Raw genomic sequence first — 26,556 nt, 5'->3', positions numbered from 1 at the left:
TACAGTGGCCAGTTTCTGAGACAGGAAGTATGCAAGCCGAGCAGGATGGGGTAAGGGCCAGGCAATAAACCAGGAGGAGACAGTAAATGGAAAGTGGCTCTAAGAGTTCCGAATTTAGGGAAGGCGTCTGGCCTGGAGACAGAAATTTGTACGTTGTCAGTACATTGTCAACCAAAAGACCACAGGGGTCATCAATGTAGACAGGGAAGTCTGAAGCCTGAGCCCTAGGGTCTCCCACGTGGAAAATTAAGTAGAGGAAAAAGGGCCAGCAGAGCAAATGCAGAGGCAGCAGAAGTGAGACAAGAGAGGAAGCAAGGCAGTGGTATCTGAAAGCCACGTGTGCGCAAGGTAGAAGTGATTTTATCCCATGCTGGTGAGTCAGGTAGGACAAAGGCTCAGAGCTGCAGCACTAGATTAATAGCATGGAAGTCTCAGGTGCCCTGCACAAGAGCTAAGTCCAGAGTGGTCAGGATGAGGGCCTGTCTGAAGTCAGCCAGGGAGGCCAGGAGGAAAGAAAGTGAAAACATGAAATATGAACAGCAACTCTCAGGGAAGTGTGATCTTGAATCATTTTTCTAACCAAAGTGAGACTTCATGTCTAAGAAAGATGAAAAAGGAGATAAAAGTCCCAACAAAGGCTGAAGTCAAAACACTGAAGAAAAGCTGACCAGAACAGGAGAGTTAATGACCAGCAGTTCTTTGACTTGGCCATGACAATCTGCAGACTAGGTGCCAGGAGAGGGCAATGGATACTTACGTTATCATATGTATGACTTGAGGCGAGGTTTTGGCGGGTCCTTTGGGCAAACCTAGGATAGTGTGATAACACAGCATGATTACCCTACAGTGAGAACACAAATGCAGAAAGTAAGATGATTTTCCTGGCCTAGAACCAGAACCTCAAACACACCTGCAGAACGCACAGAAGTGTTACTTGAATGTAACAACTGCCATCTTGTTTAAGTGCCTACAGGTCTTGATGCCCAAATCCCAAAGGGAGAAAAGACATAAAGCACGGTTTCCTGGCAGGTGGCCCTGGGACCCAGGAGTGTGCACATCAATGAGGACAGAGCTTTCAGTCTTTCCATCAGCGTAGCTATCACCTCCTTGTTTCCACGGGAAGCCGTGCAGAGAAGAGGTCATTGAGAAGGAAGCCGCAAGGGTTCTGGTTTGCATAACGTGGAGTAGACACACTTGACCCTGTCTCTCCAACCAGTCATAAAAGCTGGAATGAATGTGAGGAGAAACTATTTGAGGGACAGCAAAAAAGTGTAGTGCTGAAGAAAAACACATCTACAGAAATAAAGGCGGAAAAGGTCACAAGTTTGTAGAAAAACATAAACACAAATATTCAAGAAATTCCTTGTAGTATGTTAAATGGTGTTCCGCACCCCACCCAACCCCCAGAAAGATATGTCCATGTGCTTACTCCCAGAACCTGTGGATGGCAGCAGCTTTGGAAAAGGGTCTTTGAGATATAACTAAGAATCTTAACAAAAGGTCATCTTTCTGCATTATCTGGTTAGCCCCAATCCAATAACAAATGGACTCGAAAGACAATAGCAGAAGGGGATTTGAGGCACACAGAGGAGAAGGCCAGGCGAAGGTGGAGGTAGAAGTTGGAATGATGTGGCTAAGCCAAGGAAGCCAAGGAAAACCCATCAGTCTCCTGCATCTGGAAGAGGCAGGGACGATATTCTCCCCTGAGTCATGTGTGTCTGCTAAATCCCAGACCTGCGGAAAAATAAACTTCCGTGGCTTTGAACCTCTCAGTTTGTTCGTTATGGAATCCACAGGAAACTAATGATCTCAGCCAATCCCAGAAGGAATAAACTAAATAAATCCAGGCCCAGATCCTATGGTAAAAAAAAAAAAAAAAAAAAAAAAAAAAGGAAAAAGGAAAAATCCTTTAAAGCAGCCAGAGAACACAGCACAGGATCTGTGGACATTAGCAACTAAAGCCAGTGTAGAGACTCATTAGGAACCACATGGGTCAGAAGAGAGTAGAACAGCCTGTTATTGTAGAACTGTGGGAAAGGAAAGAACTGGGACCCAGAATTCCACATTCAGTGGAAATATTCCTTAGGAACAAAGAAGAAATTCTCACATGAAGGAGAACTAAGAGACTTTTAAACAATCCACCAAGTGATTTTATGCACATTAAAGAATGAGATTTACTGGATTACAGATGAAAATAAACAGCTATTATCTAGAATTAGATTTCTAAGAGAGACATTTGTTGTAATGCAAATTAGTCCACATTACTCATTCTTTCTCATATTACCCAACAAGATGAGCAGGATAACAGGAAAACAGAGACAGCTCCTTTGACCTACATTCCTTATGAAACAATGTCCCTAGAATCTGCCTTCACTGAATATTTACTTCTACTGGGCGTGGTCAAGACTGGTAATCAATCCCAGGTAACGATTCAATGATTTAATGTTTCCTCAGATAGCCAATCACACCCTCTCATTTCCAAACATAGGAACCTTTCCTTTCTCCTCTTCGGAATTCCATTACACAGTGGTTTGGCTTTTATTTATTTTTTGCTCTTTTTACTTCTCACTTTGAATCTTCTTTCTCATTCTCCCCTCCCCGCCTTGTAAACACAGAAAGTATTTACAGAAGGAGAGGGAAGTATCAAGAGAGGATGAGATAAGGACTGTCTGTATACACCTTTTCATAGTTTTGATATCTGAATCATGGCAATATATAGCTGATACCATAAAACACATAATTTACAAGAAGAAAAAGACAGTATGAGCTTTACCACAGGCAAATCCACCTTTTATTTTTCCCTACATTTACTCTAGTCTGCCTTCGCTGAACTTAGTTATAACCATGCTTCTTTTTAGTTCCTTCTGTATCCTTCTTGTACTTCTGTATGTGAATAGAGGCAAATGTTAATATATATTTTTGTTTTCCATTTTATTATATAAATGCAATACAGTATACACACACTGCTGTGTACCTTTCTTTCCCATTCAACAATAAACATATTATTGACTGTCCCTCACATAAAAAGTCTACTTGCCCCTCAAATGTGCACTAATACATTGTACGGATATTTATTTAATCAGGCCTCAACTGATGGATACTTGGGTTGTTTCTACCCACTTGCTATTGCTTAAAATGGCTTAAAAAATTATACAGGGGCCAGCACTGTGGCATAGTATGCTAAGCTTCTGCCCGTGGCAATGGCATGCCATACGAGTGCCGGTTTGTGTCCTGGCTGCTCTTCTGATTCAGCTCTGCTAATGGCCTCGGTAAGCAGTAGAAGACAGCCCAAATCTTTGGGCCCCTGCATGTTTGGGAGACATGGAAGAGGCTCCTGGTGCCCTGCTTTGGATCAGGTAGACCTTTCTCTCTGTTTCTCCCTTTCTCTAACTGTAATTCTATCTCTCAAATAAATAAAATAGAAACAATTTAAAAAAAATTATACACTTAATTTTGTACAAATGCTGCATAAATTCCTAGAAATAAAGTTTCAAGTTTAATGGTCAATGATTTCATAATTTTTTTAAAGGTTTATTTTATTAATTTGAAAGGCAGAGTTACAGAGAGATAGAGACACAGAGACATAGTCCATCCTCTGGTTCACTCCCCAAATGGATGCAACAGTGGGAGCTGGCATGATACAAAGCCAGGTGCCAGGAGCTTCTTCTGGGTCTCTCACATGGAGACCCAAGGACTTGGGCCATCTTCCACTGCTTTCCCAGGCCATTATCAAAGAGCTGGATGGGAAGTGGAGCCACCGGATCTTGAACCGGCCCACACGGGATGCTGGCACTCCAGGTCATGGCTTTAACCTGCTGTGCCACAGCACCAGCCCCAATAATTTTATAATTTTAAAAGATGCTGCCACTTGTCCCTCTTAAGACTGGTATAATTTTGCAACAGAATCTGTCTTATCAAAGAATGTTATCAAACAATCAGACTGTTGCCAATATGAGAAGTTAGCACACACACACAAGTCTTGCGGCTTCATTTAAGTTTCTCTTGCTATACTGTTGATCATCATGGGATATGTTAATGGGTCATTAATATTTCTTTCTTTGGTGAATTCTCAGTTCAGACTTGCTACTCACTGGCTACATGATCTTGGGCAAGCTCTGTTCCCATAAGGTCCAGTCTTTTCTCTTGTACAATAGGAATCATAACAGCATCGACCCAAGAACTTTTGCTAAGATTACCTAAAATAAGCAAAAATATCTAAGTAAAGTACTAAGCAAATGCTATTGTAACTGGTGTGGCTACTTCTCAAGAATTATGAACCCCATTTTCCTTCTTCCTTTGCCATTGTAGTTCTCCTATTTCCCTACTCCCCGTTAAAGAAAATAACATATAATGTATTGAGTTTGTTATGTACTAAGGGTTCTATTAGGCATTCTATAGACAGTACCTCCTGAGACTGAAAGAATCCTTGGAAGCATTCTTAGAAGAAAAAAATGGAGATTTAATGTGGCTAAGTACCTTACCCTAGGCCATGAGGCAAGTTGGGAGGAGAGCTGAAATTCTAACTCAGATCTGTCTGATTCTTAAGTCTCTACTTTATTCTCTCATATATTCTTAGATATAAGAAATAGAACATCATAGTATGAGTTCTGCATGCTACTGACATACTTACATGGGCATTTCTGTATTTTCAAAGGCTGACAAATTCACCTCTGGATGAAAACTGGGTTTCAAGTTGTTTGTTACAGCAGGATTTACAAAGTTGAGACCTAGAACATAAAATGGACTTGCTTGGATTTCAAACACTGTTCAGTCAGCTGTTAGGCTGGATTTTCAACAACAAAAGGCAAACAAAAAGCCAAATTTAAAGACATGAATGTAAATATTTCTGTCACCATAAAATCATGAGATTTCCTCTAAAGGAAATTGAAAAGTATCATTTGTAGCAGTTAGGGAGAAAGTAAAAGACATTTCCTGATAAACAGCATTGTTTTGGGTTTTCTGAAATTCCAAGCTGATCCACAGTGGGAAGGATTTAACATGCCTTGTCCTGCCCAGCACAAGGGTAAAAATTTATGGTACAGACAGGGTTCTGTCCTCACCTAAAAGCTATTAATGTCCCATAATCTGAAATGAAACACAGCTATGGGAATGCTATTTCTTCCCTCTGAAAACTCCTAACACCTAAGGAAACTATAATGTAAGTGATTCTACCCACACCACTGGCCCACATAAGCAACTAGGCAGTATTTTAGAACTAGGGAACCTGGCCATCAGAAAATCTCTAGTGCAGGGTCGTATTTTACTCTGGAAACAGCAGATAACAAGAGATGATGAGAGAAAAGCAAACTATTTTCAATTTTGTTAAACTGCTGGATCTCACCATTTTCTACTATCCTCTATCCTCGTTTTGTAATTTGCTAATTGTTCTTAGGAATAAGGATAGTAGAAGGTAACCAGTAAGTTAGATAATATAGGTGATGCCTAACCTGCAATGCATTTTTAACTACTTCATTTACTTTCATAGAAACTCTACAACAACCATGGTTCCCCTTTTATAAGGTAAGAAAGTCTCAGAGGTTAGGGGGCTCAGAAGACGTCAACTGGAACTTCATTAGCTCTAAAGCTGGCATTTTTCCATCTTACATTTCACCCGCACATCGATCATGCCTTTAAAATCCTCAATGTGTTCACCTGCATCAAAGATTTCCTTACCTGATGCCATGGCACAGTAGAAAAAAACAATGATAAAAGTGCATGAGTTCAGAGTAGACTTAAGAGTACTGGCCACCAAGCTCAACAAAGCAAGCCAGCTGAATTCCTGAGGCTCTAAGCCAGTAGGATGAGCTCCAAGGACCTGCTATCCCAGAAATGTCCCATCCCTGCACCTGCTTCAACCCAACCATATGCTAACAAGTAATTACATCTCCTGTTATAGTACTCTGGTCAAACTGACTTCAGTCCTTCTCAGACGGCATTTAATCATGAGACCAAGGAGAAATGCTTCACATCAAGTTCTTCTGCTGGTCTGAAAAGGCCCAAGTGCTTATTTACTTAAGTCTGAAAGCTGAGCGTTCACGGTGTTGAGTTCTCCCAGAGGGGCCCCAGGCATCGGGGGACTGGGACTGAGGTCCAGGAGATCACAAGATGGAGCGGAAGGCTCACTGGTAGCCTGCAAACAGAGCCAACAAAAACAGAACTTGGAGAACACATGTCAGGTGGTTGATAGAGGCTTTTTCACTATGGCCTTTAATTGTAGACAGGAAGACTGTTACTAGGATGCATTCTGAGGAAGCAGTCTTCATTCAACAGTCAATAATAAACTAAACCTCATCTCACTACCTACTTGGCTTCCATACTCAGGAATCTTATGACCTCTGAACAAAAACTTAGTAACATTGAGTTTTTACAGCAGATACTCTTTACCACCAAAATCACATCGAAGTGCCACTGCATTTCTCTGTTGAAAACTGTTTTAGGCTAGCCTTGCTTCTTACATATGTGATATGAACATTTATAACATTTCTAATCACTTACATTGGTGGCTTCCTCCTGGTTTCTATTTTGCTCTAAAATCCTTTGCTGATTTCGAGTAAACCTGTTGGCATTAGCAAAATAAAAGTATTTAAATACAAAGATATGAAAATGCCACAAAATTTAGCAATTATTAGTATGCAAATATTTAAGAATGAAATAATTAGCCTATCATTTAATTCTCAGTAAAATACTTCTAATAATTTTCTCCCAATTTTGAGTGTTAATACTCTTATAGAAAACTAAAAATATTTTTGAAAAATAATCCCATCACCCAGAAATTAACACTATTAAGATATAATTTTTTTTCTTTTTTTTAAGATTTTATTTATTTGAGAGGTAGAGTTACAGACAGTGAGAGGGCAAAACAGAAAGAGAGAGAGAGGTTTTCCATCCACTGGTTCACTCCCCAAATGGACACAACAGCCTGAGCTGATCTGAAGCCAAGAGTCAGGAGCTTCTTCCGGGTCTCCCATGTAGGTGCAGGGGCCCATGCACTTGGGCCATCTTCTACTGCTTTCCCAGGCCATAGCAGAGAGCTGGACTGGAAGAGGAGCAGCCAGGACTAGAACCGGTGCCCATATGGGATGTCGGGGCTGTAGGCAGAGGATTAACCTATTGCACCACAGTGCCAGCCCCAGTGTTTCTTCTATAAATGAATCTATTTTAAAACTTAGTTGAAAGTAAGCTTTACATAATTCTGTATCCTGATATCATTATGTTGCACTTTTCTACTTAATGAGAAGTATAATTTTAATATTTACCTCATGAATCTATAACAACTTCAACCAGTTACTTCAGTTGTTTTTGACTTTGCCATCATAATTTTCCATAAAAATTAAAATACAATATTTTTATTGTTTATCCTCATTCTTATTTTTTTAAGTTTTATTTTATTTGAAAGGCGGAGTTATAGAGAGAGTGGGAAAGAGAGAGATCCAGGAGCTTCTTCCTGATCTAACACATGAGTGGTAGGGGTCCAAGCACTTGGGCCATCTTCCATTGCTTTTCTAGGCACATTAGCAGGGAGCTGGATCAGAAATGGAGTAGCCAGGACACGAACCAGCGCCTATATGGGATGCTGGTGCTACAGGTGGTGGCTTAATCTGCTATGCTACAAAGCCAGCCTGTTTTCTTCATTCTTCTAGACTCTGATACCTTCAGAATATTGATCTTTTACTCTTTTTTTCGTCACTTAACCGCTGAGGTAAAAGAGGAACTGTTAAACAAACAGTATAGATGTAAAACACTAGTGAAGTCTAAGACAGAAGTTCAAGGTCAGCATTACTACCTATTAGCTACATAACCAGGGGTATGACTTCCCGAACTCAGCTCTCTATCTGCTAAAAAGGAATAACACTGGAATCATTTCCTTAGGAAGTTATTTTTAGGGGTAACTATAGACAGATAATGAACTATTATTGGACAGTATATTACTGGATAAAACAGATGAATGTGGGAATGCTTTGAAAATTGAGTTGCCTTCAGAAATCTATTGCAAGTATTACTATTACGACATATTGACACCATAAGCTTAAACCCTAAAGTCTAAATGCTTATACTGAATCTGAACATGCATCAGGCTTAAGGATTATCACAAAACACATGTTCTGAAATTCCAACTACTTATAGCATTGACTTCTTGCATGTCAATCAGTTATGTGCTGGGTATGAACAGCATTCCCAGATAAAGCCTAGAATTACCAAACTTCAACTTTCTTATTTGCACTACTTCCTTGATAAGATGAGTGAAAACTTCCGGGGATGACGGAATAGGGGAACGTGTTTTGCAAGTGGGATGCATGTGAATCTTTTGGGGCCAGAGGGCAGACTCTGATAGGCAGAAAAATGACCCCTTCACATTCTAGTGGGCAGAGCCAGTGCATGCGTCAGGGTACATGGGAAAGGGGGAACTAAATGTTGTAAACAAAGTGAAGTTGGCTAGTGTGCTGAATTTGAGTGGGAGATTATCTTAGACTGTACAGATCAGCCCAATGTAGTCAAAAATATCCTTAAATACAGAAGAGAGAAGCAGAGGGAGAAGCAAGAGTGATACAGTGGATAAAGGACTACTACAGACATTGCTGGCTTTGAAGATGGAAGACAGGGGACAGGAGCCAAGGAAAATAGGCAGTCTCTGGAAATGTAAATGTTAAAAGGGTAAATTCTCCACCAGAGGCCCCAAAAGATTCAGCACTGTCGCTCCCCCTCTTCATGGAGGAACGACACAGGACCCTGCGCTGTTCTTTCGTCTGCTCGGCCCTCCCCGGGTTTGCAGCTGGTTCTTCCCGGGTTGGCTACTGACCCTTCCACCTCCGTGGAAGGGCAGTTCCCCCTGGCCGCATTCCCCACTTCCGCAGGGGAGCGGCACACCGCCGGCCGGCTCTCTCGGGGGCTGCACGGGTTCCCTTAGATGTTCCCCATAGATGTTCCCGGTGCATGCCGTCTCTCTCCTCCTTTATAGTCCTCCTCCGCCAATCCCAACTCGGCTGCCCACGCGCCGAGTACGCTGCTCTCCTCCAATCAGGAGCAAGTCCTACAGTTTATTAGTTGAACTGGAGGCAGCTGTGCGGAAGCTGTTTACTTCTCTCCCAGCGCCATATTGTGGGAGAGCAGATGCATAGAATAAGTCTTAATTCCAGTAACAGTCTAGTCCGGTTTGCTCCCCACAAGCACTATGGGTACTCGAATTTAGGCCAGTGTTACCCTGACTCCTGATTCATGAAACTTAGTAATTTATCATCTTGTAATAATAAATTTGTGTTGTTTTAAGCCACTAGGTTTGCAGTCATTTGCCATAACAATCACAGAAGACTGAAACATCAGACTAGCACCTTCTCTAGAAGCAAGACTTTGTCTCTGAATTCTAGACGTGAGCATTTGAATCACGTGATTTCCTGCTGTCACTTTGGTACACATGCTCCAAGCTGAATCAGAGTGAGCTGTTCACAGAGGTCATCCAATGCTCTGAGAGTTAGGCCACATAAGTACATATTCCCCCTCAGGGGAAGCCTTGAGGCAGCGGTCTTACGGTTTTCAACAGAATTCTCCAAAATGAAAACCAGAAGGCAGCACTGAACTGAAAATCATGTGGGAATTTTCCTTGGATATCTTTCTGCTTACAAAGATATATATCACAGAAAACAAAGGGCAAGGGCTGTGAGTTCATTTGGTGGTTTCTGGCCACTGGGCTCACGCCATCAGTCAATGCCTTGTCATCGTTTCCGATGAGCGGCAGATATCCCTAATAGGCAGTAAATATAATACAGGGAAGAAAACAAACTACCATTGAATAGCCACTGACTTCATTTCAATGATTCTCCTGTTTCATTCATAATGAATAGATAAAAACAAGTCAATAAATTAAATGGATTAATGAAATATTGGTAGAATGCCAGTAAATTGACACTCATTGTTTTTGTCCTTTAAAACATTTTTATTTTTGTTTTATTATTTTTTATTTATGTAAGGTGAACAAATTTCATATATACAGATTTATGAGCATAATGACTTTTCTCACCCTATTCTCCCTCCTCCTTCCTATTTTTTCTTTTAATTTTACAATGGTATACTTTTTTGAAAATTTATTTTATTTACTTAAAAGCAGAGCTAGAGCAAGAAGGAGAGCGAGCGAGTGAGAGCGAGCGAGCGAGCGAGAGATACCTTCCATTCCTTGGTTCACTCCCTAGATAGCCACAACAGCCAGGGCTGGGCCAGACTGAAGCCAGGAACCAGTTTTTTCCTGGTGTCCCACATGGGTGGCAGGGGCCCAAGTACTTGGGTCATCTTCCACTGCTTTCCCAGGCACATTAATAGGGAACTGGATTGAAAGTAGAGCACCCGGGACAAGAAGTGCTGCCCATTTGGGATGCCAGCATTGCAGGTAGTGGCTTTACCTACTATGCCAAAATGCTGGACCCTTAACCCTCTACCAAATAAAGAATTCAACAAGTAGTAAGTAGAAAAACCACTGTACCTCAAGAGTATAGACAAGGGCTTTAAACAATAATCATATCTCAAAATGTCAATTTCACTCATATACATTTTGTTGTGCTCTGTATACTAATTACCACAAATCAGGGATAACATGTCAAATCAGGAAAAACAAACAAAACATGTCTTTTGGGGACTGGCTTATTTCACTAAGCATAATGGTTTCAGTTGTATACACTTTGTTGCAAAAGACAGGGTTTCATTTTGTGGCTGAGTAGTATTCCGTATTGTGTATCTATCACATTTTCTTTATCTATTCATCAGTTGATGGGCATTTGGGTTGATTCTCTATCTTAGCAATTATGAACTGAGCTGTAATAAACATTGGAATTAGTTCTTTAAAGATTTGGTAGAATTCAGCCGTGAAGCCATTTGGTTCTGAGCTTTTCTTTGTTGAGAAGGTCTTTACTACTGATGGAATTTACATTTGGTTATTGGTCTATTTAGGTTTTCTATGTCTTCATGACTCAATTTTAATAGACTGCATATGTCCAGAAATCTAGTTATTTCTTGTAGATTTTCCAATTTGCTGGCATATAGCTGTTTGTAGTGATTCTTGATGATTCTTTTATTTCTGTGGTATCCATTGTAACATCTCTTTTTATCATCTCTGATTTTATTAATTTGGGTCCTTTTTTTTGGTTAGTTGGGCCAATGGTGTAGCAATTCTGTTTTTTAAAAAGCAGATCTGGCCGGCGCTGCGGCTCACTAGGCTAATCCTCCGCCTAGCGGCGCCGGCACACCGGGTTCTAGTCCCGGTCGGGGCGCCGGATTCTGTCCCGGTTGCCCCTCTTCCAGGCCAGCTCTCTGCTGTGGCCAGGGAGTGCAGTGGAGGATGGCCCAGGTGCTTGGGCCCTGCACCCCATGGGAGACCAGGAAAAGCACCTGGCTCCTGGCTCCTGCCATCGGATCAGCGCGGTGCGCCGGCCGCAGTGCGCCAGCCGCGGCGGCCATTGGAGGGTGAACCAACGGCAAAGGAAGACCTTTCTCTCTGTCTCTCTCTCTCACTGTCCACTCTGCCTGTCAAAAAAAGAAAAAAAAAAAGCAGATCTTCATTTCACTGATCTTTTTTATCTTTGCTATTTCAATTTGGTTATTACTTCTCTCATTTGAATTATTTCTTTCTTGTTACTAATTTTGGGTTAGGTTTGTTCTTGTTCTTCCAGGTGCTTGAGATGAATTGTTAATCATTTATCTGATGCCTTTCCAGTTTCTTGATGCAAGCACTAATTGCTATAAACTTCCCTCTTAACACTGCTTTCACTATATCTCATGTTTTGATATGTTGTACTGTCATCTTCATTCATTTTCAGGAATTTGATTTTCCTTTAGATTTCTTCTGTGACCCACTGTTCATTCAGGAACATCTTGCTCAGTCTCCCCGAGCTTCTTAAGCTGTTAACTTCCAGCTTCATTCCACTGTGGTCCAAGAATATACACCTTATTTCATTTTTTAAAAAATATGTTGAGACTTACTTTATGGTGTAGCATATGGTTTATTCTAGAAAAAGTTCCACGCACTGATGAAAATAATGTGTATTCTGTAGCTGTGGGATAAAATGTTTTGTAGATATCAATTAAGTCCATTTGGTCCAGAGTATAGATGAGCTCTGTTGTTTCTTTGTTGATTTTTGTGTAGCTGATCTGTCCATTTATGAAAAGTATGGTTTAGAATTTCTCCATTATTATTGTATTGAAGTCTATGTCTCTCTTTAGATCCATTATCACTTGTGTTCAATAGCCAGGCACCCTTCCTGTTGAATTGATCCCTTCATCATTACATAATGTCCTTCTTTGTCTTTTTTACCAGTTTTTGAGTTAAAGTCTATTTTGTCTGATATTAAGAAAGCTACCTGTGCTCTTTTTTTGCTTTTCATTAGCATAAAATATATTTTTCCATCCTTTTACTTTCAGTCTGTATCTTTATTGGTGAGGTGTGTTTCCTGCAGGCAGCAAATAGATGGGTCTTGTTTTTTAATCCATTCAGCCAATCTGTATCTTTTAATTGGATAATTTAGGCCACTTACATTCAAGGTTATTATCGATAAGCAATGATTTGTCCTTCCATTTTCCCATTAATATCCCTGTTGCTTACTTTGGATATTTCTGTACATTACCTTTTTTAATTCTAAAAAAGCAAGCAAACAAACCAATCTGAAAAACCAACATCTTCAAATAGGTGTGATTTTCTTAGGGAAAAAAAAAAACCCTAAGTGTTAAAAAAAATTTATGTAACTTATCCAAAATCATCAGATTTGCATCTAGGTCTGTTCATTTGTTTCACTTTTGTTCAAATGTTCTCATTCTTCATCAGTTGGTTAGAAATACAGCCACTGTGCAATTAAACATTCCCAGTAATTCTCAACAGAAACAGTGCCTATAAGAAATGTGACCTTGGTACCAGTGTTGTGGTGTAGGGGGTAAGGCCTTCACCACTGGTCTGTGTCCCAGCTGCTCTACTTCTGATCCAGTTCCCTGTTAATGACCTGGGAAAGCTCAGAGACCCAGATGAGGTGCCTGGCTTCTGATTTAGGCCTGGTCCAGCCCTGGTTGTTGTGGTCATCTGGGGAGTGAACTAGCAAATGGAAGATATCTCTCTCTCTCTATTTCCTTATCTCTCTGTAACTCTTTAAAATAAATAAATGAGTCTTAGAAATGTGACCTTACCTGGGAGAAATACCTCTGGCAATTTGTGAGTAGCAACCACACAAGGGAAAATTGTCCCATTCAAAAGGCTGATACCACTCCCTTGAGAAAAGAGCTGGAAAAAGTGTTCCTTTGTAGGCATCCTGGTAAGAATGCTTAGTAACTGGTGGTAAAATTAAATTTAGAAGAGGGTCAAAGAGGGTACATCACCTTCTCACCTCTCATATCCAAGGATGGCATTATTCAAATCCTCATTTACTTGAATTAGCTCAATAGTTACATCTTCATTTTCCACCACCACAAGTAGATCCATGATTCTCTTATGCATCTCCCGACTTGTCTTATAAAGTTTCTGTCAAAGAAGGGAGAGAGGTTTCTTCTTCCATGCTTTACAGACACCTGACACATCCATCTCCACACACCTGGGATCACTGCCACTCCAAGTCTCTTATGGGAGGTTACCACAGTACGAACATGTAACTACGAGCATCTCATACTTCCTACCATCAGCACATAAAATACACAGTGATATTTTCCTCTAAAAATCAAAATAGGCATCATGAAGACCATATGGTACATGGTAAGTAACACTGAACTAGAAACCAGAGGTACTGCATGTTGTGTTGGGGGAAAATCATCACTTGTTTTCTAAATCTGTTTTCTCATTGAAAAATGAAAATTATAATACTTTCCATGTCTACCTTAAGGGTTGCCATAAAAATCCAATGAGATCTGTGTAACGAGGATGTCTATAAAGCATAAACATAAAACGTTATTGTCAGTTTTAGTGGTATTGGAAGAATTTGTTAAAATATATTTACAGGGGCACAATTTTAGTTCCTGTTATGTTGTACTTAAAATTTTAAAGTTTACAGTTATGTGCTATTCCAAGGTACACTGGACTAGGTTTTAAAAATTAGTCATGGACAATACCCTTATTTGGATTATACAGAATCCTATATAGTCAGTGAACATGACTCTACCCCCTCAAACTGGCTTTTTCTCGTAAGCATCAGGAATATATATAGCAAATTAACTAATTCAGAATCTTTGGGGCTGAGAGGCCCAGAATCTACATTTATTTTTGGAAAACACCCAAAACTGTTTCTTATGTATACTGACATTTGAAAAATCACTGCCTTACAACTAGCAAGCCTCTAAAACTTTTGTTAATACCGCCTCAATGCCATCTTGGCTAGAAATTTTCCCTATAATAGGAGTAATAGGATATTGACATCAGTCAAAAACAAAGGGACATTTCTCCTTTCAAAAGGAAAGGAACAAGCTTTCTTAAACACACAATTATGTTATCTGACTTTTTCTCCTTAAGAAATGCTTGCTGAAAAATTTATGCTTCATGCAGCCATTTAGAATCTCAATCTATTACAATAGTCACAGCAGAAAATCACTAAGTAAATAAATCACACTATCATGAGCCAGCATTTAGACTCAGAGGTAAAAGCCCATATCTCCACAAAATTATAACATAAATATTTAGAAGTTAAAAAGGTGGTGGCCGGCACTGTGGCACAGTGGGTTAAACCCCGGCCTGCAGTGCCAGCATCCCATATGGGTGCTGGATTGAATCCCAGCTGCTCCACTTCTGATCCAGCTCTCTGCTATGGCCTGGGAAAGCAGTAGAAGATGGCCCAAGTGCTTAGGCCTCTGCACTGATGTGGGAGACCCGAAGGAAGCTCTTGGGCTCCTGGCTTTGGATCAGCTCAGCTCTGGCCATTGTGGCCATTTGGGGAGTGAATTAGCAGATGGAAGACCTCTCTCTCTCTCTCTCTCTCTCTCTGGCTCTACCTCTACCTCTCTGAAACTCTTTCAAATAAATAAAAAGGTGAGGCAGACAAATAGATGGCAGACTTTGGGCTTTTCTACTTGAAATGTGCAGCCAGAAAAGCTGTCCTATGTGCTAATGATATGGCCACTCCCAGCAATGCATAGTGCAGAGGTACAGAAGTGTTTCTTACTGCTCTAGATATCAAATATTTTCTTTTCTGTGTGTCATCTAGTCTACCTTGCAGCCACTCAATTCTGTTATCTCAGCCTGAAAGCAACCCTAGGAAATATGTACATGAATAGGTGTGGCCAAGTTCTATTAAAACAAAGGCAGGTGGCAGGCTAGATTTTGCTCACTTAAGGACCCAGATATAATGCAAAGAGAAATGACTTTGGACTCAGTAACCATAGGCATCTCCCCTTACACATTCCATATGGGATTTAAAGAAATAAGGCTAAAATTTAACCTTAGGTTTTGCTTTGTTTCATCTATAACACAAGGTTAACAACTATTTTGTAGGGCTACAGGAAATGGTGTAATTAAACCCCATGGGGTCTGGTATACAGTGGGTAGTTAATAAATGTATAATGGATGCTGAGTAGCTGTCACTAGAAGTTCATTAGATAGCTTTCTTTATCTTCCAATATCTGCATTATTAACCCGGACCCAAAATCATGCAGAAGAAAGAACTAATGGCATTTAATGTAACACCCTGATGAACCGTAACTTTCCCTTTGTTCTTGCTTTAGAGACTGCACAGAAATTGTTTCTCTTGTTGCTCACCAGCAACCCTGCTACAGCAAGGTCAAGATCAAGGAAATACAGTGGCTATTAGATGCCTGCACAGAAATGTAGAAATGAATTTGAAATGAATTTGCAGCCAGCATCAATAGCCCCGGGTCCCATGAAGACCCGCCTCTTGCCCTTTCAACAGACAGATGGAATGAAAACATCAAAGGAAGCCTTCATCTCTCAGCAGGTTTGCAGAGCAGAATGTGAAAAGCCTCTTCAAAAGCCAGCCCACTCTGATCTTTACAATTGATGTCTGTCTCGGAGGAAGGCTATGCCACCTGGAAACAGCACAGATCAAGCACCATGGACAAAAAGAATGGGTCAGAGTTCCCCATTACAAGCACATGCAGGGCTGTGGATTTAGGGAACAAGTCAAAACACAGAATAACAGCTGCTGGTGCACGTGTCCATCACAGAGCCCCTGCAATCGCCTGCTTTCATAACACAGTCAAGCCAAGGAAAGCTTCTAAGTTAAAGGGAATTGTATATTAAATTTAACAGACACCAGGCAAAACAAAAAAAAAAGGTCAATAAAAGCTTCCACTTCCTACAGTGAGATGGCTCCTATTCTTCCACAAAGCACTCAGAAATTAAGGAAGGACACTCCTCTGCATTTGCAACTCCAACCATGTTCATCCAATGTTCACAAACACAGAGCAAAACAATGAAAAGAAAAAGGAAAATGCTTCAAGATCTTCCTTGAGAAAGTAAAACCAGGAAGAAATGTGTTGGATTGCCAGCGCCGTGGCTCACTAGGCTAATCCTCTGCCTGCGGCTCTGGCACCCTGGGTTCTTGTCCCAGTTGGGGCGCCGGTTCTGTTCTGGTTGCTCTTCTTCCAGTCCAGCTCTCTGCTGTGGCCCGGGAGGGCAGTGGAGGATGGGCCAAGTGCTTGGGCCCTGCACCCACATGGGAGACCAGGAAGAAGCACCTGGCTCCTGGCTTCGGATCAGCACAGCGCCAGCTGTAGCGGCCATTTCGGGGGTGAACCAACAGAAGGAAGACCTTTCTCTCTGTCTCTCTCTAACTCTGTCAAAAAAAAAAAAAAAAAAAAAAAAAAAAAAAAAAAGAAAGAAAGAAAAAAATGTGTTGGATTGAAACCTTCTCTAGAATCTGTGTGGCAATATCCCTAATATCAGGCCAGAACATATTCCCTCTCTCCCTGGAATTCTTATCCAGACTATAAGAGGTCGAGAGGGGTCAGTGCAGTGGCACAGGGCATAAAGCCACTGCTTGCAGTGAAGGATCCCATATGGGCACCGGTTCCAGTTCTGGCTACTCCACTTCTGATCCAGCTCCCTGCTGATGCACTGGGAAAGCAGCAGAAGATGGCCCAAGTGCTTGGGTCCCTGCATCCACGTGGGAGACCCAGAACAAACTCCTGGGCTTTGGATTGGCCCAGTTCCAGCTGTTGCAGCCATTTGGGAAGTGAACCAGCAGATGGAAGATGTCTCTCTGCCTCTGCTTCTGTCCCTCCCTCTCTGTTACTCTGCCTTTCAAATCCAATTAAAAAAAAAAAAAAAAAGAGAATTTATCTGTTCAAAAATAAAAACTGCCTCCCCCACTCTAACTCGGGCCATTTCTCAGCTCTGCATACTCAAGGTCTTTGTTCCTTACACAGACCTCGGCTGAATGATAAATCGACTTTCAACATACTCCTCAAGAAGATCATTAACTTGCTAGACTTCTGACTCTTTTTCCAACTAAATACTGTCAACATTTTATTTCCCTCGTGCCTTTGTCTTTACCAATTCCTTTGGTCCAAAGTCACTAATTATTCAACAAAGAACATTGAGCTAATCAGCACATGTTTAATGAGCTCATTCAGGGTGTAGAGCGTGTTTTAAATACACGTGGACTTATGAAGTACCGTGACGGACTTCAAAGCATAAGATTTGTTTATGCCTTCACATTGCTACCAAACTCCACCAAGAGCTAATAGATCCTGAGATGAGACAACAGGTTAGCCTTTTATACTAGAAACTCAGTCCTGGGTGCAAAATGAGGAACAAATCGGTATAGTGGACACAACACAAGTTCAGGAGAGTGAGGCTCTCACTCCAGCTCGTCACTTGCCACGGTGAGGGCAAACCATCCCCTTTCTGAATCTGCAGCCTCGCCTGCAAAGGAAGATGGAATCAATGCCACCCAAAGTCTCTTCCACTCTTAAAAGTTTCTGAACGGAAAAGACAACGAGAGGGGTCAGGGCAGCGTGACTTTTCCTACAACATTCTCTTCTTTCACTGTCTTTCTGGGGCTGGCCAAAAACTAAGATAAGAAAGACTAACATAAGAGGTACCAGGGAAAGCCTGCTCCCCATGGAAGAGCAAAAGGGATACAAAACCAAGCAAACAGGGGCCGGCGCCGCGGCTCACTAGGCTAATCCTCCGCCTAGCGGCGCCGGCACACCGGGTTCTAGTCCCGGTCGGGGCGCCGGATTCTGTCCCGGTTGCCCCTCTTCCAGGCCAGCTCTCTGCTGTGGCCAGGGAGTGCAGTGGAGGATGGCCCAGGTGCTTGGGCCCTGCACCCCATGGGAGACCAGGAAAAGCACCTGGCTCCTGGCTCCTGCCATCGGATCAGCACGATGCGCCGGCCGCGGCGGCCATTGGAGGGTGAACCAACGGCAAAGGAAGACCTTTCTCTCTGTCTTTCTCTCTCACTGTCCACTCTGCCTGTCAAAAAAATAAAATAAAATAAAATAAAAAATAAAAATAAAAAAACCAAGCAAACAATGCCAAGAAAGCAAGTATGGGAAACACGTGTTGCCAATGTATCATTCCTATGGCCGGAGCAGGCACCTTTAACTCATCACAACACTCCTTGGGCTGGATGCAGCCTCAGAATCAGCAAGCTGTACTGCAGCAAGAGAAATCCAACGTCCACCCCTAAGGAAGTCCAACGTCCACTAGGAGCACATTGGTGGGGAAAGGAGCTTACTACACAAAACAGTTGTATGGCTAAGAGACTAACAAAGAACAACAGGCCTTGAAAATTAGTAGGGCTTCAGAACCTTGTTGTTCAACATGGACTGGAAGAACCGCGAGGGGATTCCAGGTAAATAGACTGAGTTTCAGAGGGAAGGAAACAGACAAGGAACGGGTTCCAAATAAACTGAACTGCTGCTCAAGAGTAAGTAAGCACAGATAAAACAAAAGGAGGTTCCCAGAACACAGACTGGTTTTAATGTTAACGAATAGTATGACAAGACTGTGGTCACTGGCAAAGGATAGGTGCAAAAAGAGCAGAGAAACTCTTTGAGTGGAGGCTTTTGCTACGTGCTGGACACCTTTGTTTTGCCCTCCAGATCCACTGGCCACACTTTCTGTCCCATTCTATGCCCCAGAAGCTGGCCCTCACGTCCCCTGCTGATTGGGTTCAGTCAACAGGGTGTGCTGGCAGAAAAGACAAGGAAAGGAAGGGAATGAGATCTGGATACTTCTCCCCACTCCTTCCACCAAAGGGGTGGCTGCTCTCAAGGCTGCCCTCTGCACACACTCTTCCCTTGGGATTCTGCCTCCCATGTCGCTGCCCACTCTGCAGTGACGACACTGGCTCGTGCAGAAATCTCCAAGGCTGCCTGCAGTTACACGAGGGCGGCCAGGCAGGGAGGGAGCATTACCTGGGGTCCTCATTTTATTGATCTGAATGGTTCAGCCACCTATGATGAAACCTTTAAGAAAGTGCAAACTAAAGAATCATTTTTGCTTTTCCACAGTCTACTGGTTTCATTTTTAGAGCCCTAAATCAGATAGGCTCTTTCTCCTTTTCTCCTCTGAAAATTTCTCCACAATATGTTAGAATGGCTATAGTGGAGTTATTTAGATTTTAAAAACTTCAAATAGTTATCAATAACATACCAGATCTTTGTGTTACTAATAAAAAGTAGAGAAAGAAAAATAAAGTTACATCTTCAATAACCACTATAAATAAGTTGATTTAATGGCAGAAACCATTCAACTTGAATTGGCCATGAATAGTAGTCTAATGTTGATTTATAACTTAAATTGCTATACTAGTCAAGACAACACACAGCCTCAAGCTCTGGCAATAAAATAGCAACTAGCAAATTAGCATTAGCCTTACAAAATGCAACCAGACATCTGCACCCAACCACAATGAGACAAAAAGACATTTCCATCTTGATGGAACAAAATGTAAAACTAGATTCACACATTTAAGTGGAATGTATAGTGTACATTTTTACTGCAGGACTGTTAACCACAGATGGATGAGAATGCGAGGGAGAAGTCACAAATCACTACCCTTTAGAGCTCTGAAGGGCCTGAGAAGACTGTGTGGAACTAGAAATATTGTGTGATCACTTTTGAAAAACATCATGTGCCACATACTCTGTTCCTTTGATATTTAATTTTTAAAGTTAATTTAAAATAATTATTAGCATTATGGGTTACAAAAGCCCTACCTATAAGCCTCCAACTGTGGATTTTTTTTTTCAAAGATTACTATGTGTGACCTTTAGTGATTAACTTTCCTTTCACTCACCTATCTAAATAGAAAATATTTCATATTACTTTTGTGTACCAAGTATCATTTGGGCTCTTCATTTTATACACACAGAAACTAAATTCAATTATGATAATGAGTTGCCCAAAGCTAAGAATCTCACGAATCCTCAGCCAAATGATACAACAGAATGCTTTCAATTAAAATATTCTAAAAATAATACACAAAAGCAACTGACCCAAAATATTGACTTATTTCTCAAGGCATACTACTCTGATGTTCTGTAGATTACTTAAACAGCTTCTCTGTATATGGTGATTCTTTGATCAAGTAATTTTGTACACGTTAGGTTAAACAAAGACCTTGGGGTTTTTACCATACCAATGAACTTCCTGAACCTTCAAGAGAATTATCGGTAATTGGTTTTGCAAATTTATTTGACCAGGGTTGCCAGTTTACACCTACAGAACACCACAGAAGACCTATCCTAAGACAAGTGCCTACTGTTTCCTGGAGTCTTGTCTTGCTTCCTCAGAATTTGTCATCTCAGTGCCACCAAAGGATCTTTCTGAAATCCATCTGGAATGTAGTCTCTCCACGTATGTCCTTTCAATGCCTCCCTTACGCCAGCTGATCAATGCATTGCCATAAAGGTCAATAACCTGTAGAGATTAGCTCACACCTCCCCTGAAACTTTACGTTCCCCGGTTGCGCTTTTAAATCCTCTTCTTGTTCCTACACACACGAGAGATAGCCCCTCATATAAGTGAATAGTGGGCGGCTAGTGGCATGGAGTTCCTGAAGACGTATATATCACCTCAAAGTGGGTGAAGAAGGAGGGGAAGAAAATTCATTTTTGCAGAAAAGGAGGGCAATGCTGGCTGCCTTTTATTTAAAACAATTTTTCAGGCATTTGTAAAGATTGCCTTTTGCCATTTTGCAATTATGACAGTATAAATTAGTCATTTATGTCATCAATCTACTACATCAATATGAATGACTAAGACTAATCTGTGTGTTTACAGTTGAAATCTAGGGTGAAAGTCTGAAAAGGAGATACTGCACATTGTTTCTTAAGCGCAAAATACTCTTACTGTGATGTGTGATCACTCTTAACGTGGTTTAATGTCACATAATTCTGTGATGGCTTCTAAACTTTGTAGAAAGAGGTATCATTTGTAGAAAAATCTTGATTTCAGTTAAATACAAATTTTTAAAACTAAAAAAAAAAATCTAAGTTCACAATGGTTTCTCAGTATAGGCTTATAGAGTTACAGTTTGAGAAATAATTTCTAGTTTTTCAGTGTATTTTTACTTAAAAACAAATACTTTAAAACAATTTTTGAAAAAAACCTTACAGCTTCTTTTTTTTCTACAGTTAAAAATACACATAGGTTGATAGGGAAAAAGGGTTAGCAATTGATAAATAGCATAAAGAAAGGACACATACAAATATGCAACACAGTGATCCAGTGAAACTTCACAAATGTAGGGTAAAGACAAATCACAAGTATAAGCAACAGCAGAAGAAAAAGGACTAAAAAACAAAGGAGCAAGAATCAAAAATCAGGGGTGGGCGTTGTGGCACAGCTGGTTAAGCTGCCACTTGGGCACCCACATCCCCTGTCGGAGATACTCCACTCCTGATCCACTTTCTGCTAAAGCATCTGGGGAGGTAGCAGATGAGGGCTCACATGCCTGGGTCCCTGCCACTAACAAGAGAGACCTGAATGGAGTCCTTCAGCCTATCCTGGCTCTAGCCTGGCTCAGCTCCAGCTGTGTGGGCATTTGGGGAGTGAACCAGCAGATGGAAGTTCAAACTCACTCTCATTCTCTCTCTCTCTCTCTCTCCTTCTACCTATCTCTTACTCTTTCTCTCTCTTTTGAATAGATGAAAATAAATCAATAAATGCTAAAAAATAATCAGAATCCTATCAGTTATCGGGCTTCTCATCAGCACCATTGGTTATAAAATATAATGGAGCCGTATCTTTGAAGAACTTGAAAAAAATAATTTTGTACCTAGAAATCTGAATCTACTTAAATAGTTTTTAACAGCATTTTATGGTATGCAAACACTCAAAGTTTAGCACTAGCAAATATACATATTTTAGGGAAGAAAAAAAATAATTTCAGAATATAGCTGTGATATAAAAAAAGTACTGAAGAAACTTTTGCAAAACTTCTTTGTTTTCCAAATAAGATATGAGCAAGACTCATTAATAATCTAAGAAGTTAAAGGAAAGCTATGCCACCATGAGATGTGGGTAAAACAAAACCAAGTAAAAATACGGTGAGTTTCTCAACTTGTTTGGAAAGAAAGGGACTTAGAAACTGATTTTTCCCCCGTCTGAAAAGTTAATAAATATTAAAATTTAAAATTGATAATGAGAAGAAATAGCAGAAAGAAGAGCAACGTAAATTATGTCCAGACAAAGAACAAGGTATGGAAAAACTATGGGCTCATGGTTTCACCTGTTCACACAGGTGCCAGTCCCCTCCCTGTGCACTTCGTGCCTCCTCAGCTTGAGAACTGCCTCCATCTAAACCTACAGTCCTTACCTTTCTTTGTCACTCCTTATGATCCCATCACAGAAATTTTTGTACACTAGCTTTCATAATGCTTTATTATGTTTGCTGTTTAGAAATCAACCTTGGTCCCCAGACATATGTTCTTAATAACTAGGATACCTCCTCCTCCTTTCTTTATCCCTTGCAACATCCTAGTAATTCAACATCTCTGCTGAGTGGATGGATACAGAGGCGATTTTTATATGGAATATGACCAGTGCTGTAAATTAAAGCATTTGTTGGAAAAGGGTAAGTACTATATCTACTGCAATTCGGATAAAGTCATTCCTGGAACTTTTTAACTTTAGAACTGGACTGAAGTCAAGGTGTCGGAGGAGAGATTAGGTGATACTCAAGTGTCTTCCATCTCAAAGCTCAAAGGTTAGAGAGTAAGTTTGCAGGACACTTAGACTGATTGTCCTTGAAATCATACTACACCTGCAGAAGTTCTACGTCTTCTTGATTTTCAGATCCAGGAGTATTCTCCAACAATATGTCGAACATCACTCTCACATTCATTTTCACCATATCCAATTCACTGTGCAATTTTCCAATCTGTAGAGAGCAACACAATCAGCAGTCAGTATGACACACAATTAATGGCTACTTTGCTTCCTCCTCTCAGGGAACATTTGTTGTAACTTGCAAAAGTTAATATATACAAACTTGTATGTTAAGTATATAAATACACATATACTTATTTTACCAATGTATAATCTGTCTAAAGGAATTGAGATAAACATCCAAATATGTTTTCAGAAAGTTACAAATTAAGGGCAAAGGGGTTGGCACTCTGACACAGCGGGTTAAGCTGCCATCTGCGTCACCAGAATCTCATGTGAGTACTGGTTCTAGTCCTGGCTGCTCCACTTCTGATCCAGTTCCCTAAAAAGGCACTTGGGAAGGCAGTGGAAGATGGCCCAAGAGCTTGGGCTCCCACTACCCATGTGGAAGACCCAGATGGAGTTCTAGGCTCCCAGCTCTGACCTGGCTCTGCCCCAATAGTTGCAGACATTTGGGGAGAGAATCAGCAGATAGAAAATCTGTCTCTTCCTTTCTCTCTGTAACTCTGTCTTTTAAGTAAACAAATCTTTTTTAAAAACTAAAAAATGAAGGGAGAAAAGATTAGAAGCAATATGGAGATGGAAGGCAATAGGTAGTTAGTAGGAGAAGGTTCTAAGAACCTGCACAGAATACCAAATGCTATCCTGAGTAGTTTGTTGCCAACAGTCAAGAATAACTTTAAAATTCTCAAAACTGGCAGTGATGCTGTGGCACAATGGGTTATGCTGCTACCTGCAAGGCTGGCATCCCATATCAGAGTGCCAGTTTGAGTTCCAGATGCTCTGCTTCTGATCCAGTTCCCTGCTAAAGCACCTGGGAAAGCAGCAGCAGATTGCCCAAGAACAAAGGCCCCTGCCAAACACATGAGAGAATAGATAGAGCTCCTGGCTCCAGGATTTCAGCTTGATCTAGCCCTGGCCCTTATAGACTTTTGGGAAGAGAATCAGCTGATGGAAGATCTATCAACGTCTTTATAACCACCAGTCAAATAAATAAATAAATCTTAAAAGAGAGGTAGAGACAGAGAGAGGTCTTCCCACCTCCACCTGCTGGTTCATTACCCAAATGACCGCAACAGCTGGAGCTGAGCTGATCCGAAGTCAGGAACCAGGAACTTCTTCTGGGTCTCTCACACAGGTGCAGGCCCCAGGCACTTGAGCCATTTTCTGCTGCTTTCCCAGGCACATCAGCAGGGAGCTGGATTGGAAGTGGAGCAGCCAGGATTTGTAACAGTGCCCATATGGGATGCCACAGCTGTAGGCCAGGGCTTGAACCCACTGCGCTGCAGTGCCAGCCCCAGGAATAATTTTTCTGATGGGAACTCTGATAAGTCATGGAGTATCACTAAGCTTCCAATCTCCCTTCTGAAAATTGAAGATATAAAAATACCTACACCTAACATTGTTAAAAAAGAAAAATATATATTAAAAACTTATAAAAAATGACACCAATAAACAGTTGTGGTTGTTACCTGCTCTGGGACTAACGTAATAGTCGTGTTCCTGGGAGCAATTACAGGAGAAAGAGCTGGTGCAGTGGGGACAGATGCTGACGGATGTGATGAAACTGGAGCAGTCTATATTTGAAATACGAAACATTAATATCTGAATGAACAGAGCCACCACAGGCCTGTTTATCTCATCAGTACTCAGCCAACTCAAGCACTGTCAACCAAAGTCCTGGGCAGATGGTGTTAGCACAGAGTAAATCACCAGGTACACAACCTGTCCAGCACTTTCAAAGCGGCACTAAGGAAACAACACAATCATGACAGAACAGATGTTCAAAAAAAGGTGGATGCTTTTAGGATTATTAACAGATTTACAATTTAACAAAATGCTTCTGGTTTTTACCAGGAGTCTACACAATAAACTGCCATGTGACATAAATCAATCATGCCAAAGCCTTTTAAGCTACAGGTGCAAGGCATCTCCTTCTCTCCCAGTGAATACTACCCTGGACCAGTGCTTTCTCTCCAACGGTGGGTAGACAGCCCAGAGCAAGGGGGTCTTATCCAGTGCAGCTCAAAGCTAATGCAAACACAAGGCACCTGGGACAGCCCACCAGTTTCCAGATTATATCCTAAATCCCATTTTTGAGTACTAAGGTCCTAGGCCTTGGTTACTCTATGAGATGTCAAAATACTCTTCTAAGGAATGCATCCTGCTTAACCTGGGTGGGGCTAGACTTGCCCCTTGCAGTGAGTAAAGATCCAAGCTGTCTCAGGCTACACGGGTCAGGGAAAGGTCTCCTACCTCCTGTCGGGCACTTTGAGTCTCTGCATCTGAGGGAGGAAACTGAACACCCTTCTTAAGCAGATCAAGGTACACTTCTTTCACTTCAGTTACATCCACACCTCCTGGGAAACCCTGTGACCACGTCTGAATCAAGGATGCAAAGTTCCAGAGTTAAAACAGCAGGAAACCCAAAACACAATGCTTAAACTCAGGACAGAAAATGAGGCACTGACAACTATGTATCTCACTCAGAAAGTTACTTTTGAATGCCACAGATGAAATGCATATTTTCCAATGCTAAAACATTACTAAATACTTTAAATCACCAAATTCCCATGTATCTACATTTTTGATGAAAACTCTGGGATAAATATTATCAATTATTTTTTGCTGGATGGAATCCAAAGGTAATCGAGTTTAAAATAGCACCAGCAACTCTTTTAACAGTAGCCAGCAGTCTACTCCAGACCACAATTCGCATACTTAGAAAATGAACATGCACAATGCTCCTTCTTACCTGGCATGGATACAATAGAAACTTGAACCAAGTAGGAAAAAGACTATCTATGAGTTCTTTAGAAAAAAAAAAGAGATTTTTATTCCACAGTAACTAAAATTGTATAAACTGGTTTCTGGTTCAATCTCAGGTATATAAGGAACCACATAAATAATCGGGGGTTATGCTATTAAATTCCTAATCTCAGAAATCTGCCATCTCATAAGGTATACAATAGACTTACCTTAATGAAATTCAAGATTCGATTCTGAATGTCTAATGGCAAGTTGTATCTGGGATTCAGCAGCTTAACTAGACTATCTTTAATGAATTCTTTCTTCACAATCAGAGATTGGAAACTTGGACCACAGTTCTGCATGCACATGTCTATAAGCTAAATTAGAAAAGGTAAGCATTAATATTTCTCTGGCAAAACTGACTTGTAAATATAAGGCAAAAATTGTAAAAGAATGATTTCTACCAGCACTCTACTCAACAAACATAATTGAGTATCTAC

At 40.9% G+C, this 26,556-nt stretch overlaps 1 protein-coding gene across 6 annotated transcripts in view; it reads right to left on the bottom strand.

Annotated features, from left to right (window-relative positions):
* The window catches only part of TOM1L1 (target of myb1 like 1 membrane trafficking protein), a 43,639-nt gene that overhangs the window by 6,647 nt on the left and 10,436 nt on the right, over positions 1–26,556 (bottom strand). For 5 of the 6 annotated variants that reach the window (XM_017349129.4, XM_089316967.1, XM_089316964.1 and 2 more), the window contains exons 4-12: positions 26,284–26,433; positions 25,562–25,687; positions 24,778–24,882; positions 23,181–23,297; positions 13,350–13,483; positions 6,496–6,556; positions 6,013–6,130; positions 4,631–4,727; positions 758–809 (exon numbers count right to left, since the gene is read on the bottom strand). In XM_017349129.4, coding sequence (XP_017204618.3) covers positions 758–809; positions 4,631–4,727; positions 6,013–6,130; positions 6,496–6,556; positions 13,350–13,483; positions 23,181–23,297; positions 24,778–24,882; positions 25,562–25,687; positions 26,284–26,433 — 960 coding nt within the window. Of the gene's footprint in view, positions 1–757; positions 842–4,630; positions 4,728–6,012; positions 6,131–6,495; positions 6,557–13,349; positions 13,484–23,180; positions 23,298–24,777; positions 24,883–25,561; positions 25,688–26,283; positions 26,434–26,556 lie in introns of all 6 variants that reach the window. The other variant, XR_007911488.3, reaches the window with a different exon arrangement.

This window comes from Oryctolagus cuniculus, chromosome 17 (genome assembly GCF_051225735.1).
Source record: "Oryctolagus cuniculus isolate XC-2025 breed Fujian yellow rabbit chromosome 17, ASM5122573v1, whole genome shotgun sequence".
NCBI lineage: Eukaryota > Metazoa > Chordata > Mammalia > Lagomorpha > Leporidae > Oryctolagus > Oryctolagus cuniculus.
The sequence above is the reverse complement of the archived record's forward strand: the minus strand, read 5'-3'. Positions and strand labels throughout refer to the sequence as shown.